The sequence below is a fragment of the Juglans microcarpa x Juglans regia genome, chromosome 4D, assembly GCF_004785595.1.
Source record: "Juglans microcarpa x Juglans regia isolate MS1-56 chromosome 4D, Jm3101_v1.0, whole genome shotgun sequence".
Taxonomy (NCBI): Eukaryota; Viridiplantae; Streptophyta; class Magnoliopsida; order Fagales; family Juglandaceae; genus Juglans; species Juglans microcarpa x Juglans regia.
The window spans coordinates 32,531,029-32,548,359 of NC_054600.1; the positions used below are offsets into that span (position 1 = coordinate 32,531,029).

Sequence of the window (17,331 nt, forward strand, 5' to 3'; positions counted from 1 at the left end):
TACAAGCTTCGAATAATTTTTTTAACACTTTTTATAGGTAGGGCCTAATTTTTTTATAAGGACTTGTGTGAGATTTTCAAATCATTTCTTTTTTTTCTTAAGCTATTTGTTTATATTTATTTTTTAATATTTTTTACTAAAAAAATACACAAAAATGCTTTTTAAAAATATATATACAACACTGATGGGTACCTGGCCTTTCGGTGGCCTTCCTTCTTATCCTTAAAGATAACGCCCACTAAAACCATATATACACAGAAACGCATTGAATCATTAGCTTTTCTATCCATTGTATCTCGAACGCACACATGGAAGAGGAAACACTGCCGTTAAAATGGGAGGGAAAAACCTCTGCACAACTCCCAACCGCAAGGGCACATGAAGTATGGCCTTTCTTGGAGGACTTCTGCAACATACACAAGTGCTTTCGTGTTGACATTTGTTACCATGTCGATGGGATCCCTGGCCAGCCTGGCCTGATCCGCTGCTGCGCCTCCACGGTACCATCATCATCAGGCGGCCAAGAGGAATCGGCGACCATTTGGGCCAAAGAGAAGCTGCTGCTGATTGATCCCATCAAACGGTGTTTGAGCTACGAGGTTATTGATAATAACATCGGCTTGAAGTCATACGTCGCGACGATGAGAGTATTGCCAATCCATGATGATGAAGGCGAACGTGGGTGCAAGATCGAGTGGTCATTCCTGTGTGATCCGGTACAAGGGCAGGGATTTGAAGAGTTTAGCTCTTATATCCAGTCTTCTCTTCAGTTCATGGTAAAGAAGATTGAAGATGCCCTCCAACCCGCAACCTGAAATATGGCTCTAGATGTATGCTATTATTTATAATATTATTTTTCGATTTCCTGCTGTGCTTTTGTATTACATCTGATATTAAACCGCATGTAATCATGTTTTGAAATCTTGACATTGGAGCCTATTAGTTTGAGATCCTAATAAAACATTTGGAGGTTGCGTAGAAAATGCATACATGCCAGGGATGGCGGAAAAAGACGTGCAGATAGATAATGGTGCTGTGATATGGTACTCGAACGAATTCATGCCCAATTTGGAGACGTATTTAGGAAATTAAGGAAAACATTTAATATTGCGTGGTTGTTATTTTTCCATTATTTTAATAGTTGAAAATAATATTTTTTGTTATTTGATCGATAAAAAACAAGAAAGGAAAACAAATAGCAAATGAACTTTAGATGGGAATCGACGGTGATATACATATATGGGTCTTCAAATTAACGGTGGTTTACATGCACACTTTGGAAGTCTCTAAAGACTTTTTTTTTTCTTCTCCCCATTAATTTCCCAGCCTACCTATTTACAACCATTGCAAGTTGAAAAATCAGAAACTATTGCAGTACCTAAGCAATTTCTCCGACAACCGCCCCATGACAACTACAACAGCCAATACCGTCAAATACCATCCGTCATTAATGTTTGTCATTCTGATCAATCACTACGACCACTTCTCTCGGATGCAGAACCAGATATTCTTTTTAAAAACGTTTTTCAACAACGAGCTTGAGCCAAAAGATACATATATATAGTTATAAAAGCTTTCCAAATAGCTTTTCCAAATAGCTTGAGCCGTTAAATAAAAGCTCAGTCATGTAGACAGATTACCTTCTAATACAATTCCCTATTCAGATACTACCTTTCTCTGGCAAGATGTTTTATTTTACCAGATATTACCAACATTTCCAAGACCAGCACCTAATCTCTTCTCCATCCAGGCAATTATGTCCTGTGCAATCTCCTCTCGTTCAGGCTCAAAGAGAAGGTCATGCAAGAAGCCTTCATACAGTTTTATGTTTTTTAACTCGGACGCCGCCTCGTTGTACAGATCCTTTGAGGCTAGAGGATCCGTGACTTTATCAGCAGTTCCATGAAGGACCAAGAATGGGACAGTCACTGACCTAAAGTTCCTCATTAAATAAGAGGAAATGCGCAATATCTCGTGGCCTGTTCTAACCCTTATGGGACCCGTATATACTAATGGATCTGAATACTTTGCCAACAGTGCTTCAGGATCCCTAGAAACTGGAATGCCCCTTTTGTTTGCGCCTTTAAACTGGAACTTTGGAGCAACCAGAGAAAATATAGGAGCCACAGCCTGCATAAAGACATCAGGTAGAAATTTCCCCCATGTAAAATTTTACCAGCATGGAACCACCAATATAATATTTTCCTCAATTATGAAGCACGCATTATTCATCAAATACATTCTCAAAATGCATAGGAGTTGGTGGTTTTCTGCCACTCAACTTCAATGTCTACTGCATTGTACATATTAGATTATTGGAACTCTGTGGAACCGAAAATACTTACCCCAACAATTGGATGTGCTGGCTTCACACGCAGAGCAGGCGAGGTCAGTACAATTCCCTCCAGCATGCCTTCAACTTGAGGGTATGAAGCCGCCTATTCAAACGTGCAAATTTCATATTAAAACTATCAAATATCAAAGCAGCTCAACTAGTATCATGTCTCTGTTCACACCCCTTACCTTCAAAACCACAGAACCTCCGGTGGAGTGACCAAAGAGGAAGCATGGAATTCCAGGGTTCTCCGTTTTAAGTTTTTCTAGGAAAGCCCCCTGTTAAAAAGGAAACATAGAGCTCATAGAATGGTATTTTTGGAATGTTATGCGCTCAAAACTACAAAGATATGACTCACAGAAATGAAACCAAATAGTTCTAACAAAGATTAGGTAGCATTGACTTGACCATAACCAAAGTTGGCTCAATAGATTTTGAGGCCAAAGGTGACAAACATAAGTGAGCCCTTTTTATATTTTAATATAAACTAAATAATACTTACTTTATTTCCTATATTACATTTTTTATTGCATTGAAAAGAAAGCCATGGGACTGGAAAAAAAAATAAATGTAAGATTGAGATTTTAAAAAGAGAGAGTGAGAGATGGGAAATCATTTAAAGAAATTCTCATGAGTAATCTGAATTCGAATTTTATTTTACCCGACAAAAAGAGAGTAATATGAATTCTGTTCGCTTAAATGTATATAAACCCAATTGCAAGATTGACAGAATTACGACTCAACTTACAGTGTCTGCAACAACATGGTCAAGTGAAGGAACGTATCCATGCAATCCATCGCTCCCACCATGACCTATATAGAAAGAAAAGAAAAACCATCACCTCACAGTTTCTTTTTAATCATATCAGATGGAGAATGATTATCAGCAAAAAATAACACGTTTTCTATAATAAAATGATATTTTTTTCAAGTCCATGATAGCACGATCATATAAAAACAAAAAAGTGCTGGTACTCCAAATTAATAAAATTGCAACAAGGATATTATTTCTCTAAATATTTTGAAGTATCCTGATCATAATGCTAGGAGAAAGAAAAAAAATCATTCGAATGACACGTTAAAAAAGAAAGAGAAAAAGAAAGAAATAAAAGAACAGCTTCAAATTTCTTCTTGCTGAGTAAGAGATTACCGATATGAAACTTGAACTTTCTTGATATAAAAGTAACATTTGTCATTTAAGAACTATTAAAGCAAAACAACTCAACCAAAAGTTTTTCAGACATAGCTACCTATCCAGTCCATCGCATAGACACCAAAATTGCATGATGTTAGTTGCCTTGCAAAATGAGCATATCTTCCACTGAAAATGAACACCAAGTAAAAAAAAAAAAAAAAAATCTTAAAATCTAGTAGTTAACAACTTAGGGTAGACTATGGATGAGATCCCAAACGCTATTAAACTGATCAATTTTGAGTACTGATATCGAAAAAGGAGTTGTGAAAACCAAAGTTACCTGTGCTCATTAAGCCCATGAATGATAATCAATATACCCCTGAAATCACAAACCAATCATGCTTAGGATATAAGTACAGATGGAACAGCAGAATTAATGCAACAGCAACAAATGTAAAAACAGTACATGCTCAAGATGAGTGGAACAGAACCAAAGCCCTGTAATCCTTTCGTCTAGTGTGACTCCTGGTGCGCCAGAATTTTATTAGAAAATACAGTAATGTATGTACCTCATACAATCATCCAAGTTAACAACCAACCCCTTGCAGATTGGCTCCAAGGCTCACAATAGGTATATAAACAGAGCATGGTACATACACAAAAAGAAATACAAAATTCACTTCACAAACAGACCAACATAGGTAATAGAGATATAGCAAAACAACCCTGAAACAGTACAAAGTTGAATTTAAAACTCATTTGGAAAAATTATGCTTCGGATCATACCCTAGAAGGCTAAGATTCGACAAAGTTTAAAACCTCCAACCAAGCATTCAGGCATTTTCCTTGCAACCAAAAACCTCCAGCAGAATTAAGACGCCAAAATATGACTAGGTGATGCAAGGAAGAAGGGTTCATTTTCTCCTTTTTCCATTAAACAGAGCAACATAGAAATTCGTAACTAATTTCATACCGAAATTATGATTTTTTCTTTTGGATAAATAGCATCCAAATAACGTATTCATGGTAAAAGTTGAACCAAAAGCAACATTTCACTCTTAAACGGATTGTGGAATATTAAATTTCAATTGATGATTATTCCGCTCTCCCAATTTGAAACAATAAAAGAAAAATCCCAATTTACTTCCATGCTCTATAATTTAACACCCAGATTTTCAGTTTTGAGTTATTTCCTAACCAAACCGACCATGTTAGGTGGATAGATGAACTAAAAACGTTAATTCTTCCAAAAACCTTACTTCAATTCAGCGGAGACAGGAACCCACGACCGGCAAAAGAGGGCGTTCCCACGCACCCCAGAAAACAAGAACGTGGACCATCGGCACCGGCAGTCCCCATCGCGAGTCTCGAAGCCCATGTCCAAATTCTCGGCTAAGGCTCTCCTTCTCGCGGTGTCCTCGTCTTCCATTATACGTTTGGAAAGCTTGGAAGGTGGCGTCTGAGTCAGAGGCGCCACCGTGGATGGAGAGAGCCGGCGGGGCCGGAGCGCGAGGATGAAGAGGATGAGAGATATGAGAAGTGTGTAGACGAAAATGAGGGAGGCTCTTAGGGTCTTGAGGATTGGAATGATCCGGTTACTCGCCCCCGAGGTCAGTTGTTCCATCTCGGCCGTCGACATGGATGGCAGAGATGGATTCTTTCCGTATCACCGAGAGATTATTGCACCACACAGATACGCGGATTAAGGGACGGACGGCGAGAGAGAAAGAGAGAGAGGGAGAAAAGGAAGACTTCTCAGCCTTAACTGTATATTTGATTTCCTTTTTGTTCAATATATCTCAACTGATCTGATGATTATAATTTTTTTAAATTTTAATACAAAATATAATAAATAATTTAATTTTTTTAAAATTTAAAATAATAATAATATTAAAAAATAATATTCAATTCAATTTAATTCAATATATTTAAAAATCTAAACAAATATAATCTTATATGGCTACGTTTAGATAATGAAAATATTTAAAAAATATTAAGAATATTTATGAATAGTAATAAAAAATAATAATAAAATAAAAAATAATATATAAAAAATAAAAAATATTAATAAAATAAATAAAAAATATTAATAAAATAAAAAATATTAATGACAATACTTGAGTTAAACTTATACCCAAACGTAACCATAAACTACACTCGAAGTGTGTAAGTTACGGAAAAGGTGAGGAAATCTCGGTAAACGTTCACGGTCTATGCACGTGGGTCCGACGATGACGGCCCTAATTGCTTGTCGTATACGGCTGGTCCTACATCCTGAGAGAAACCGGACCGGACAGTCCACATTAACTCAATGACGGGGCGGTCGATGAAATCGATGACGTGGCATCTTATTAGTGGGTTCCTAGGACAAGATAACATTGGGGTCATCTAGATCGTAGCATAGTTCATAGGAAGACTGATACCTATTATTATTGTAATCTAAATTTTTATGATAGAGCTAAAAATGAATATAATATTTAGCTTTATGATTTGTTCGCCACTTATAACCAATAATTAATAATATAATATTTTTTATTCGTAACATATAAAATACAGTAATATTCACATAATATTAATGATGCGACAGACATATTAACATATGTTGCATATTAACTAATAAGTCTGAATTGTCAGAAGTTTTATAAATCTAAAGTGATGATTAAATTCGAAGATGAGTTAAGATTAATTTCGATAAGTTATAAATAGTAATGAGATTTGTGAGTTAAAATTGATGAATAGTAATAAATAATAGTGAGATAAGTTGAGATGAGTTGAGATAGATTGTGAATACAAACCACGATTGTCGAAGTTATTTGAAAATTAAAACTCATTCTACTTGAGAGACTTTAAAAATAGAACTAAACAGCTTAAATTTTGTTAATAAATAAGTTACCTTTATAAAAAGTATATATTATTTATTATATATCTTGAATAACGAGGTATTTTAACCCAAAAAAAAAAAAAAAATACAGATTCGTTATCTGTCGTCATGTCCCGAAAAGAATCAAACGGTTTGCATATATCAAAACAAGACAAGTGATTTTAACAACGACAGTTCGAAAAACCATTTGAGGTTGTGGATGCAGAATGAATCATCCAAAAGGTCATATAAAAAGACATTTAAGCAACAAATATTGTTGATCAGTTAACTCAAACCAAACCACAATCTTCTTCTTCCAGCAACGCGCATTGCGGCATTATAACAAACACATGATGTTCAGACCGAGACATTGACGTAATATTCTATTCCAATGCAACGCAAAAACCACTGCTCTCTCCATTCAACACAGGCATTTTTTGTTTCAGTGGGATTCTTTTTTCAGTGGGATTCTTTTTTCACTTCTCGGAGGCTCACCACAAATTTATTTGTTGTCCTCTTCGCCTACCTTCCATCACCTCCATCCCTACTAACACAATCAGTATCACGGCAATGTACAAATTGAGTAATCAAAAAATAAAAAATTTAGGCGCACAGTTTTTTTATATAAAAATAATTTTATAAATTAATGTGATATGTTAAAATTTTAAATTATTTTTATTATAAATATATCTATTATATTATATCAAAATATATATTTTTATAAAATTTCTTATCCGATAATATTTTAAAGCTGATATATATGTTTTGCATTTATTAATAATAACATTTCAATACATTCTTAAAAACATTGACAGTTTGAGTAAAACGAAAAGATAGACGAAAGGAAAAGCTTCTTGAATGGTAAGATTAGTGCTTCCTTATCACTATTTATTTATTTATTATTATTTATTTAATTTTTTATTTTACTTAATGATTAAGAAAGTGATTGTTAATAAAATTATATATTTTTTAAATTTTTTCTTAATAATTAAAGATTTTAAAAAAATATTTAAAAAATAAAAAATTTTAAAATACTTTTAAATAATAGATTGATAATAATAAGATAATAAACCTATATATTTTTAATGATGAGCGGGCCACTCTGGCGGCCCGACTCGATAGATAAAGGGACCGTGGGGTAATGATCCCGATAAGATTGGTCGTGCATTCGATCCACAAAATGCTTATTCGTTTGGGATTTTCCCCATATTTTTCCAATTAGGGTGGGTTCTGTCTACACGCAAGACAAAAGTACGGAGAAATTGTTTGTAATTTTCCCCTTTTTTTAATAATCATTATTATATTTTAAAAAAATTGTTACATACATAAATAGATTACATAAAAATAAATTTATAAATTGACGTGACTTCACGTGATAAGTTAGATCTACTTTATATTAAAAGTAACTTTACAATCAAACGTATTGTATCAAGTCCGTTAGTTTGTAGATTTATTTTTGTGTAATTCTTTTATGACTGAAGTATTATTATATCTTAAATGATAATTTCCTATAAAATTGTTTAATTTTAAATTAAAATTAAAAATTAAAAATTAAAAATATATTTTCAATTTTTTTAATTTTTTTTGTTTTATTCTTCCTAAACTAATTGAATTTTTTTACTCATCATCCATACACTATATATCTGATAAGAAAAAAATAAAAAATTTAAAAATTATGTGTGGTGTGTAGTATGAAGATGATGAGTAGAATTTTTCATTAATATGAAATCAAGTTGAGTGCCACCTCATTGACTCAACAAATGACTCTCAAGAGTCTAGGTCGTGGAGGTTTTGGTAATGATCTTCCACGCCATCATTTTCATGCACGTAAGCCTCTTCTAGCTAGACAACACACAATTCTAAGGATGAAAATTGGCACCTTCAGCGTAGTTTTTGTGCAATACCGATGTCAACTGATAAGAGGAAATATGGAGGAGCAACCGACCATAACCGAACGATGGAGAGGAGAAAACTGACCGTATCGACTCCGATGGTTCTCCTGCGGTTCACGGTTGGTTTCCCAGTTTGAGCTAGCGGCGATGGTGGTCTGAGAGAGAGACAGAGAGAGAGAGAGAGAGGATGAGAGAAACTGGAAATCGATTGGGGAAGAAGAACGGAGGTTGAAGACGATATAATATCGAAATGACGCCTTTTGATTTAAAATAAATAGCGTAGTTCCACTTATTTTTTTTATACGTTAAGGCTAATATCAAACGGCGTCGTTTCTGTAGTGTTTAAAACACAAGTACAGGCATAAACGACGCCATTCCACATCATATATAAGACTGAAACATAATATACTATTAGCCGATTTGGCAGTTTAACAATGATTCAAACCGAGACCAAACCGATCAACTTCGGTTTGAGCAAATAATCGCCACACGCCGGCCGGTTCTCCATCGGTTCCGGCCGGTTGGTTAGCATCAATGGTGGCTGGTTTTGTCGATATCTATTCAGCCCTACACGGTTCTCTATTGTCCACGTACATTTTGCCATGTACGTATTTTGCTCATCAGTCATCTATAGTAGAGTACTACTTTTACTGCTTATAGTTATAAGTTAGTGTATTAATTATAAATCACTTTATTGTTATTGTAGAAAAAAATTAAAACACAAATATGATTTTATGCTTTTTACATATCAATTATTTTTTATATTGTCCATAAAAAAATCTTGCAAATTATAGATTCCTTTCGTACACATAGTGGTTATATTTCATATGTAGCATGTAGCCTGCATTCGATTCCTTATAGACTCCTTTCGTACACATAGTGGTTATATTTGGTTATATTTCATATGTAGCATGTAGCCTGCATTCGATTCCTTATAGACTCCTTTCGTACACATAGTGGTTATATTTGGTTATATTTCATATGTAGCATGTAGCCTGCATTCGATTCCTTATAGATTCCTTTCGTACACATAGTGGTTATATTTCATATGTAGCATGCATTCGATTCCTTATAAATAGCGAAGACCCCAACTACACAAGAACACATCTTCAACAATATCCACACTGATCACTCACTGATCAACATCTCCCTCGCTCCCTCCCTCACTCTCTTCCTCGTGCACACACAAATGGAAGCACTAGGACAACAAAAATGGGTAGAAAATCTCACTGCAGAGCTCAAAATTGCAACAGCAACAGAAGCATGGCCATTCTTTGAGGACTACTGCAACCTACACAAATATGCTCCTGACGTAATCGACACGAGTCACTTTGTCGAAGGGATCTGCAACCAGCCTGGCCTCGTCCGCTACTGCGCTGCCACCGCAACAAAAGTATGGGACGGGCGTATGCAATCGAAGAAATTGTGGGTCTATGAGAAGCTGAATAAGATAGATCCCATCAAGAAGTCTTTGAGCTACGATATCATGGAAAATAATGTTGGCATCACGACCCTTGTGGGAACATGCTCAGTATATCCAATCAACAAGGAACAAGGGTGCAAGCTCCAGTGGTCATTCGTCGCTGATCCGATTCCAGGGTGGGAACAAGATGAGTTTGCATCTTTTATTCAGGCTATGCTAACTTCCATGGCAAAAAACATAGAAGATAGAATAATTGCTAAGAAAAAGAAGACAGAAGATCCCAAGACGCTATCTTCCGTGGCAAAGATCCCAAGACGCTATTTTCCAAATTTCCTCAAAATAATAAAATCAAATCTCAAGATTAAAAACTTTCGGTTATGGGACTAAAAGTGGACTGGAAACCCTAGTGGGAATATGCTCAGTATATCCAATTTTAGTGGTACCAAAGCCTTCTTTTTTGTTGTCTTTATCTTTTCCTTCTGTTGGGAAAAAACTATCCTAAGTAAATAATCTAGACAACTCAATTATAGCATGATTTTCCAGAGATTTATGTCCGTACTTTGCAGTCTGCTAACTCTATGATGGCTAAATATTGAGGAGAAATGATTACAAATATTAAAGAATGAGCATTGACAAAGTTCGGATGATGAAATCCTCAAAAGATTTATGAAACTCATAGATTAACTACTTACGAATTGTCATGAGACGTGGCAAATAGAAAATTTTAAAAATAAAATAAAACGCGATAACAGTTTTTAGAAATTGAGCTATCATTGATATATCCCAGCTTATTACTTTTAAATACTTCATGTATGCATTGAGCATCATATTTGTTCATAACTTCAACAACCTAGAAGCCAAATTTCAAATAAATAATCATTTCACTTGTGAGAGGATAAAAGTGCATGCAGGCACCAACATGATAAGTTTAAAAGTAACTACGGAGAACACTTACTTCAGACATTATTTTAAAAGCAATAAAACTCATAACGTCTAATAATTATTTTAAAAAAAATTCCAATATTCTCTCACTATTTTTTAATAAAATAATAATAATAAATAAGTAAGAGATACTTCCAGACAAATACGGATTATTATGCATTATGAATGTATGTTTTGCATTGAACTCTCACTTAGTGAAATAACAACTTTTACTTCAAAGTCACTTGTGGTATCAGATTTGAGCTATAATTACTTAAAAGAAATAAAAACTTATTACTCACACATAGTAACCCAGGCGTTGACATGAGCTTTATTAGCCAGCACATTACAGCCTTGTGCTCATCCCGGTTTCATGAGTGTATTTGAGAATAAATCCAAATCTCATAGAGAGCGATCACACTCCCACACTCACATAGGTGAAATCTATCAATGATGCTCCTGTAATTTTTACACCCTACTCATAAGAGCTATAGAATCTCAATAAGAGTTTCTCTAAAAACTCATCCTCCAAAACATTACAGGATAAATTCACTCACATAATAAAAATGAGAAATAAAATAAATAGTGCATTTCTTACGACCATCATATGATTTGTTTTTTCCATTGAACCCGATTCTCAACATCTTTGGTCTCCAAGTTGAGTATCTTCATACATGACTCTTGAATTATTAGTTTTAATCTCATTTTCCTCGATGTATTCTCAACATCTTTGTTTAGTGGATCCATATTAATAACACCATTAATAAAAAAAAAATTCTCACAGTACTGTGTTTTTCTTCAAAAAGATCTGAATTTACCACGGTTTTGTACACTAGCAATTGTAGCAGTACTATCGCAATAAATAAATATGAATGAAACTGATTTTTTCCCACAGAGAATAAATCTCTCGACATACGGCAGCCAACCAAACATTAAAGTAATGAGCAATAAAATCTTAAAACGACTTAAAACAATAATAATACATGCATCCAAATGTCCTCATGATAATAAAATCAAACCTCAACATTAAAAACTTTCGGTTATGGAACTAAAAGTGGACGAGATGCCGTGTCTTGAAGGTTGCAAGAATATTAGTAGCTTGAAATCTCGTAAAAGAGATGCCGTTATTGTGCTTATCACGCTGGCAACATCAAAGCAGCAAAATTAATACCATACGTTTTATAAAACCAAATGGCAACAAAGACAATAGAGGCAGCGAACGTAAATTACGTTCATTTAATTCCCAAAAAGTCAATAACATTCAGCTTTACTCCCAAAAATTCAAAGAAAATAAAAAAAACGTTGGAGCCAAGTATTTAAAAAACGTACGTATGAATATGTGTGTGTGTGTGTGTATGAGTATATATGTGTGTGTGTGAATATATATATATATATATTCACATTTGAGATCCTATTAATTTGAGATTGGATGGTGCTGTGGTATGGTACTCGAACGAGTTCATGCCCAATTTGTAGATGTATTTAGGAAATTAAGGAAAACATTTAATATTGCGTGGTTGTTATTTTTCCATTATTTTAATAGTTGAAAATAATATTTTTTGTTATTTGATCGATAAAAAACAAGAAAGGAAAACAAATGGCAAATGAACTTTAGATGGGAATCGACGGTGATATACATATATGGGTCTTCAAATGAACGGTGATTTACATGCACACTTTGAAAGTCTCTGAAGACTTTTTTCTTTTTTTCTCCCCACTAATTTCCCAGCCTACCTATTTACAACCATTGCAAGTTGAAAAATCAGAAACTATTGCAGTACTACTCATGTTAAAGACGCACAAAAACTAAGCAATTTCTTCGACAAACCCCCCATGACAATTACAACAGCCAATACCGTCAATACCATCCTTCATTAATCTTGGTCACTCTGATCAATCACTACGACCACTTCTCTCTGATGCAGAACCAGATATTCTTTTTAAAAACGTTTTTCAACAACGAGCTTGAGCCAAAAGAAACATCTATATACTTATAAAAGCTTTCCAAATAGCTTGAGCCGTTAAATAAAAGCTCAGTCATGTAGATAGATTACCGTCTAATACAATTCCCTATTCAGATACTACCTTTCTCTGGCAAGATGTTTTATTTTACCAGATATTACCAACATTTCCAAGACCAAGCACGTAATATAACCTCTTCTCCATCCAGGCAATTATGTCCTGTGCAATCTCCTCTCGTTCAGGCTCAAAGAGAAGGTCATGCAAGAAGCCATCATACAGCTTTATGTTTTTTAACTCGGACGCCGCCTCGTTGTATAGATCCTTTGAGGCTAGAGGATCCGTGACTTTATCAGCAGTTCCATGAAGGACCAAGAATGGGACAGTCACTGACCTAAAGTTCCTCATTAAATAAGAGGAAATGCGCAATATCTCGTGGCCTGTTCTAACCCTTATGGGACCCGTATATACTAATGGATCTGAGTACTTTGCCAACAGTGCTTCAGGATCCCTAGAAACTGGAATGCCCCTTTTGTTTGCGCCTTTAAACTGGAACTTTGGAGCAACCAGAGAAAATATAGGTGCCACAGCCTGCATGAATTCATCAGGTACAAATTTCCCCATGTAAAAATTTTACCAGCATGGAACCACCAATATAATATTTTCCTCAATTATGAAGCACGCATTATTAAATACATTCTCAAAATGCATAGGAGTTGGTGGTTTTCTGCCACTCAACTTCAATGTATACTGCATTGTACCTATTAGATTATTGGAACTCAGTGAAACCAAAAATACTTACCCCAACGATTGGATGTGCTGGCTTCACGCGCAAAGCTGGCGAGGTCAATACAATTCCCTCCAGCATGCCTTCAACTTGAGGGTATGAAGCTGCCTATTCAAACGTGCAAATTTCATATTAAAACTATCAAATATCAAAGCAGCTCAACTAGTATCATGTCTCTGTTCACACCCCTTACCTTCAAAACCACAGAACCTCCAGTGGAGTGACCAAAGAGGAAGCATGGAATTCCAGGGTTCTCCATTTTAAGTTTTTCTAGGAAAGCCCCCTGTTAAAAAGGAAACATAGAGCTCACAGAACGGTATTTTGGAATGTTATGCATTCAAAACTACTAAGATATGACTCACAGAAATGAAACCGAATAGTTCTATCAAAGATTAGGTAAGCATTGACTTGACCATAACCAAAGTTGGCTCAATAGATTTTGAGGCCAAAGGTGACAAACATAAGTGAGCCCTTTTTATATTTTAATATAAACTAAATAATATTTACTTTATTTCCTATATTACATTTTTTATTGCATTGAAAAGAAAGCCACGGGACTGGAAAAAAAAATAAATGCAAGATAGAGATTTTAAAAAGAGAGAGAGTGAAAGATGGGAAATCACTTAAAAGAAATTCTCATTACTAATCTGAATTCCAATTTTATTTTACCCGACAAAAAGAGAGTAATATGAATTCTGTTCACTTAAATGTATATAAACCCAATTGCAAGATTGACAGAATTACGATTCAACTTACAGTGTCTGCAACAACATGGTCAAGTGAAGGAACATATCCATGCAATCCATCGCTCCCGCCATGACCTATATAGAAAGAAAAGAAAAACCGATCACCTCACAGTTTCTGTTTAATCATCTCAGATGGAGAATGATTACCAACAAAAAATAAAAAGGTGTACACGTTTTCTATAATAAAATGATAATTTTTTCAAGTCCATGATAGCACGATGTAACGCCCCAATAGAAGGCCCAAACCACATGGCCTATATTCCAAAAGGACTAGTCAATGATGCAATTGGAATCCCATTGGAACCTTACAAAGAGCAAGAACTTCTCTTTCCCAAGCAATGTGGGATCCCATACACCACCTACCCTTATCCATATCATATGGTCTATCATAATCTACCCTCCTTAAATTCCCGACGTCCTCGTCGGGCTTGTCCATTGTAGGTGGCACGGCTCAAGTCCCACATTTCTGGTTGAGATAGGCTCTTATACCATTTTGTAACGCCCCAATGGAAGGCCCAAACCACATGACCTATATTCCAAAAAGACTAATCAATGATGCAATTGGAGTCTCATTGGAATCTTATAAAGAGTAAGAACTTCTCTTTCCCAATCAATGTGAGATCCCATACACCACTTACCCTTATTCATATCATATGGGGTATCACACACGATCATATAAAAACAAAAAAGTGCTGGTACTCCAAATTAATAAAATTGCATTGAGGACATTATTTCTCGAGATATTTTGAAGTATCCTGATATTAATCCAGAATATTATTGTTTCAAATGCTAGGAGAAGGAAAAAAATCATTTGAAGGATACGTTAAAAAAGAAAGAGAAAAAGAAAGAAATAAAAGAACAGCTTCAAATTTCTCCTTGCCGAGTAAGAGATTACTGATATGAAACTTGTGCTTTCTTGCTATAAAGGTAACATTTGTCATTTCAGAACTATTAAAGTAAAACAACTCAACCAAAAGTTTTCCAGACATAGCTACCTATCCAGTCCATCGCATAGACACCAAAATTGGATGATGTTAGTTGCCTTGCAAAATGAGCATATCTTCCACTGAAAATGAACACCAAGTAAAAAAAAAAAAAAAAAATCTTAAAATCTAGTAGTTAACAACTTAGGGTAGACGATGGATGAGATCCCAAATGCTATTAAACTGATCAATTATGAGTATTAATATCGAAAAGGGAGTTGAGAAAACCAAAGTTACCTGTGCTCATTAAGCCCATGAATGATAATCAATATACCCCTGAAATCACAAACCACTCATGCTTAGGATATAAGTACAGATAGAACAGCAGAATTAATGCAACAGCAACAAATGTAAAAACAGTACATGCTAAAGATGAGTGGAACAGAACCAGAGCCCTGTAATCCTTTTGTCTAGTGTGACTCCTGGTGCGCCAGAATTTTATTAGAAAATACAGTAATGTATGTAAATCAAACATAGGTAATAGAGATATAGCAAAACAACCCTGAAACAGTACAGAGTTGAATTTAAAACTCATTTGGAAAAATTATGCTTTGGATCATACCCTAGAAGGCTAAGATTCGACAAAGTTTAAAACCTTCAACCAAGCATTCAGACATTTTCCTTGCAACCAACTCGAAACCTCCAGCAGAATTAAGACGCCAAAATATGACTAGGTGATGCAAGGAAGATGGGTTCATTTTCTCCTTTTTCCATTGAACAGAGCAACATAGAAATTCATAACTAATTTCCTTACGAAATTCTGATTTTTTCTTTTGGATAAATAGCATCCAAATAATGTATTCATGGTAAAAGTTGAACCAAAAGTAACATTTCACTCTTAAACGGATTGTGGAATATTAAATTTCATTTGATGATTATTCCGCTCTCCCAATTCGAAACAATAAAAGAAAAATCCCAATTTACTTCCTTCTTCTATAATTTAACACCCAGATTTTCAGTTTTGAGTAATTTCCTAACCAAACCGACCATGTTAGGTGGATAGATGAACTAAAAACGTTAATTCTTCCAAAAACCTTACTTCAATTCAGCGGAGACCGGAACCCACGAGCGGCAGAAGAGGGCGTTCCCACGTACCCCTGAAAACAAGAACGTGGACCATCGGCACCGGCATTCCCCATCGCGAGTCTCGAAGCCCATGTCCAAATTCTCGGCTAAGGCTCTCCTTCTCGCGGTGTCATCGTCTTCCATTCTACGTTTGGAAAACTTGGAAGGTGGCGTCTGAGTCAGAGGCACCACCGTGGATGGAGAGAGCCGGCGGGGCCGGAGCGGGAGGATGAAGAGGATGAGAGATATGAGAAGTGTGTAGACGAAAATGAGGGAGGCTCTTAGGGTCTTGAGGATTGGAATGATCCGGTTACTCGCCCCCGAGGTCAGTTGTTCCATCTCGGCCGTCGACATGGATGGCTGAGATGGATTCTTTCTGTATCACCGAGAGATTATTGCACCACACAGATACGCGCATAAAGGGACGGACGGCGAGAGAGAGAGAGAGAGAGAGAAGAGGAAAACTTCTGCGCCTTAACTGTATATTTATAGACTATAATCGTAGTGTGTAATTTACGGACAAGGTGAGGAAATCTCGTTAAACGTTCACGGTCTGAGCACGTGGGTCCTACGATGACGGCCCTAATTGCTTGTCGTATACCGCTGGTCCTACATCCTGAGAGAAACCGGACCGGACAGTCCACATTAACTCGATGACTGGGCGGTCGATGAAATCGATGACGTGGCATCTTATTAGTGGATTCCTAGGACAAGTTAACATTGGGGTCATCTAGATCGTAGCATAATTCATAAGAAGACTGATACCTATTATTAAACAGCTTAAATTTTTTGAATAAAAAAGTTATCTTTATAAAAAGTATATATTAGTTATTACATATCTTGAATAACGAGGTATTTTAACCTAGAAAAAAAACAAGAAAAAAGATCATAGATTCAAACGGTTTGAATATATCAGAACACGACAAGTGATTTTAATAATGACAGTTCGAAAAACCATTGAGGTTATGGATGCAGAATGAGTCATCCAAAAGGTCATATAACAAGACGTTTAAACAACAAATGTTGTTGATCAACTCAAACCAAACCACAATCTTCTTCTTCCAGGAACGCGCATTGCGGCATTATAACAAACACGTGATGTCCATACCCGTACATTGACGTAATATTCTATTCCAATGCAACGCAAAAACCACTGCTCTCCCCATTCAACCCAGGCATTTTTTGTTTCACTGGTCAAGCCTATTTAAAGCTTTAGAGCAGTAAC

At 35.5% G+C, this 17,331-nt stretch overlaps 2 protein-coding genes across 7 annotated transcripts; one reads left to right on the top strand and one right to left on the bottom strand.

Moving 5' to 3' along the window:
- Window positions 1-250: 250 nt before the first annotated feature.
- LOC121261139 (lachrymatory-factor synthase-like) lies at window positions 251-983 on the top strand. Its single transcript, XM_041163337.1, has one exon. It carries the CDS (start codon window positions 309-311, stop codon window positions 813-815), a length of 507 nt encoding a protein of 168 aa, XP_041019271.1. The 5' UTR covers window positions 251-308; the 3' UTR covers window positions 816-983.
- A 624-nt stretch (window positions 984-1,607) lies between these two features.
- On the bottom strand, window positions 1,608-16,599 carry LOC121261137 (monoacylglycerol lipase). 6 transcript variants are annotated; one of them, XM_041163331.1, is made up of 8 exons: window positions 16,081-16,598; window positions 15,279-15,317; window positions 15,054-15,124; window positions 14,069-14,133; window positions 13,506-13,595; window positions 13,328-13,420; window positions 12,722-13,116; window positions 1,608-1,735 (listed from the first exon to the last, which is right to left on the bottom strand). In XM_041163331.1, exons 1-8 carry the CDS (start codon window positions 16,458-16,460, stop codon window positions 1,696-1,698), a joined length of 1,173 nt encoding a protein of 390 aa, XP_041019265.1. In that variant the 5' UTR covers window positions 16,461-16,598; the 3' UTR covers window positions 1,608-1,695. The 6 variants fall into 6 exon arrangements, with proteins under 6 accessions (XP_041019265.1, XP_041019267.1, XP_041019264.1 ...); XM_041163333.1 differs by lacking the exon at window positions 15,279-15,317 and having other exon boundaries at window positions 16,081-16,599; XM_041163330.1 differs by lacking the exons at window positions 12,722-13,116; window positions 13,328-13,420; window positions 13,506-13,595; ... (2 more) ...; window positions 15,279-15,317; window positions 16,081-16,598 and adding exons at window positions 2,346-2,438; window positions 2,524-2,613; window positions 3,084-3,148; ... (1 more) ...; window positions 3,811-3,849; window positions 4,730-5,203 and having other exon boundaries at window positions 1,608-2,130.
- Between the last annotated feature and the right edge of the window lie 732 nt (window positions 16,600-17,331).

What these genes read in the sequence shown, in the direction of transcription:
- LOC121261139 (XM_041163337.1), top strand. Translation starts at nt 309, where the DNA reads ATGGAAGAGGAAACACTGCCGTTAAAATGGGAGGGAAAAACCTCTGCA.
- LOC121261137 (XM_041163331.1), bottom strand. Translation starts at nt 16,460, where the DNA reads ATGTCGACGGCCGAGATGGAACAACTGACCTCGGGGGCGAGTAACCGG. An exon ending in CCGGTCTCCGCTGAATTGAA is followed by an intron (nt 15,318 to 16,080) that starts GTAAGGTTTTTG and finishes TTGTGATTTCAG; the next exon opens with GGGTATATTGATTATCATTC. An exon ending in ATTGCCTGGATGGAGAAGAG is followed by an intron (nt 1,736 to 12,721) that starts GTTATATTACGT and finishes GATGGAGAAGAG; the next exon opens with ATTAGGTGCTGGTCTTGGAA.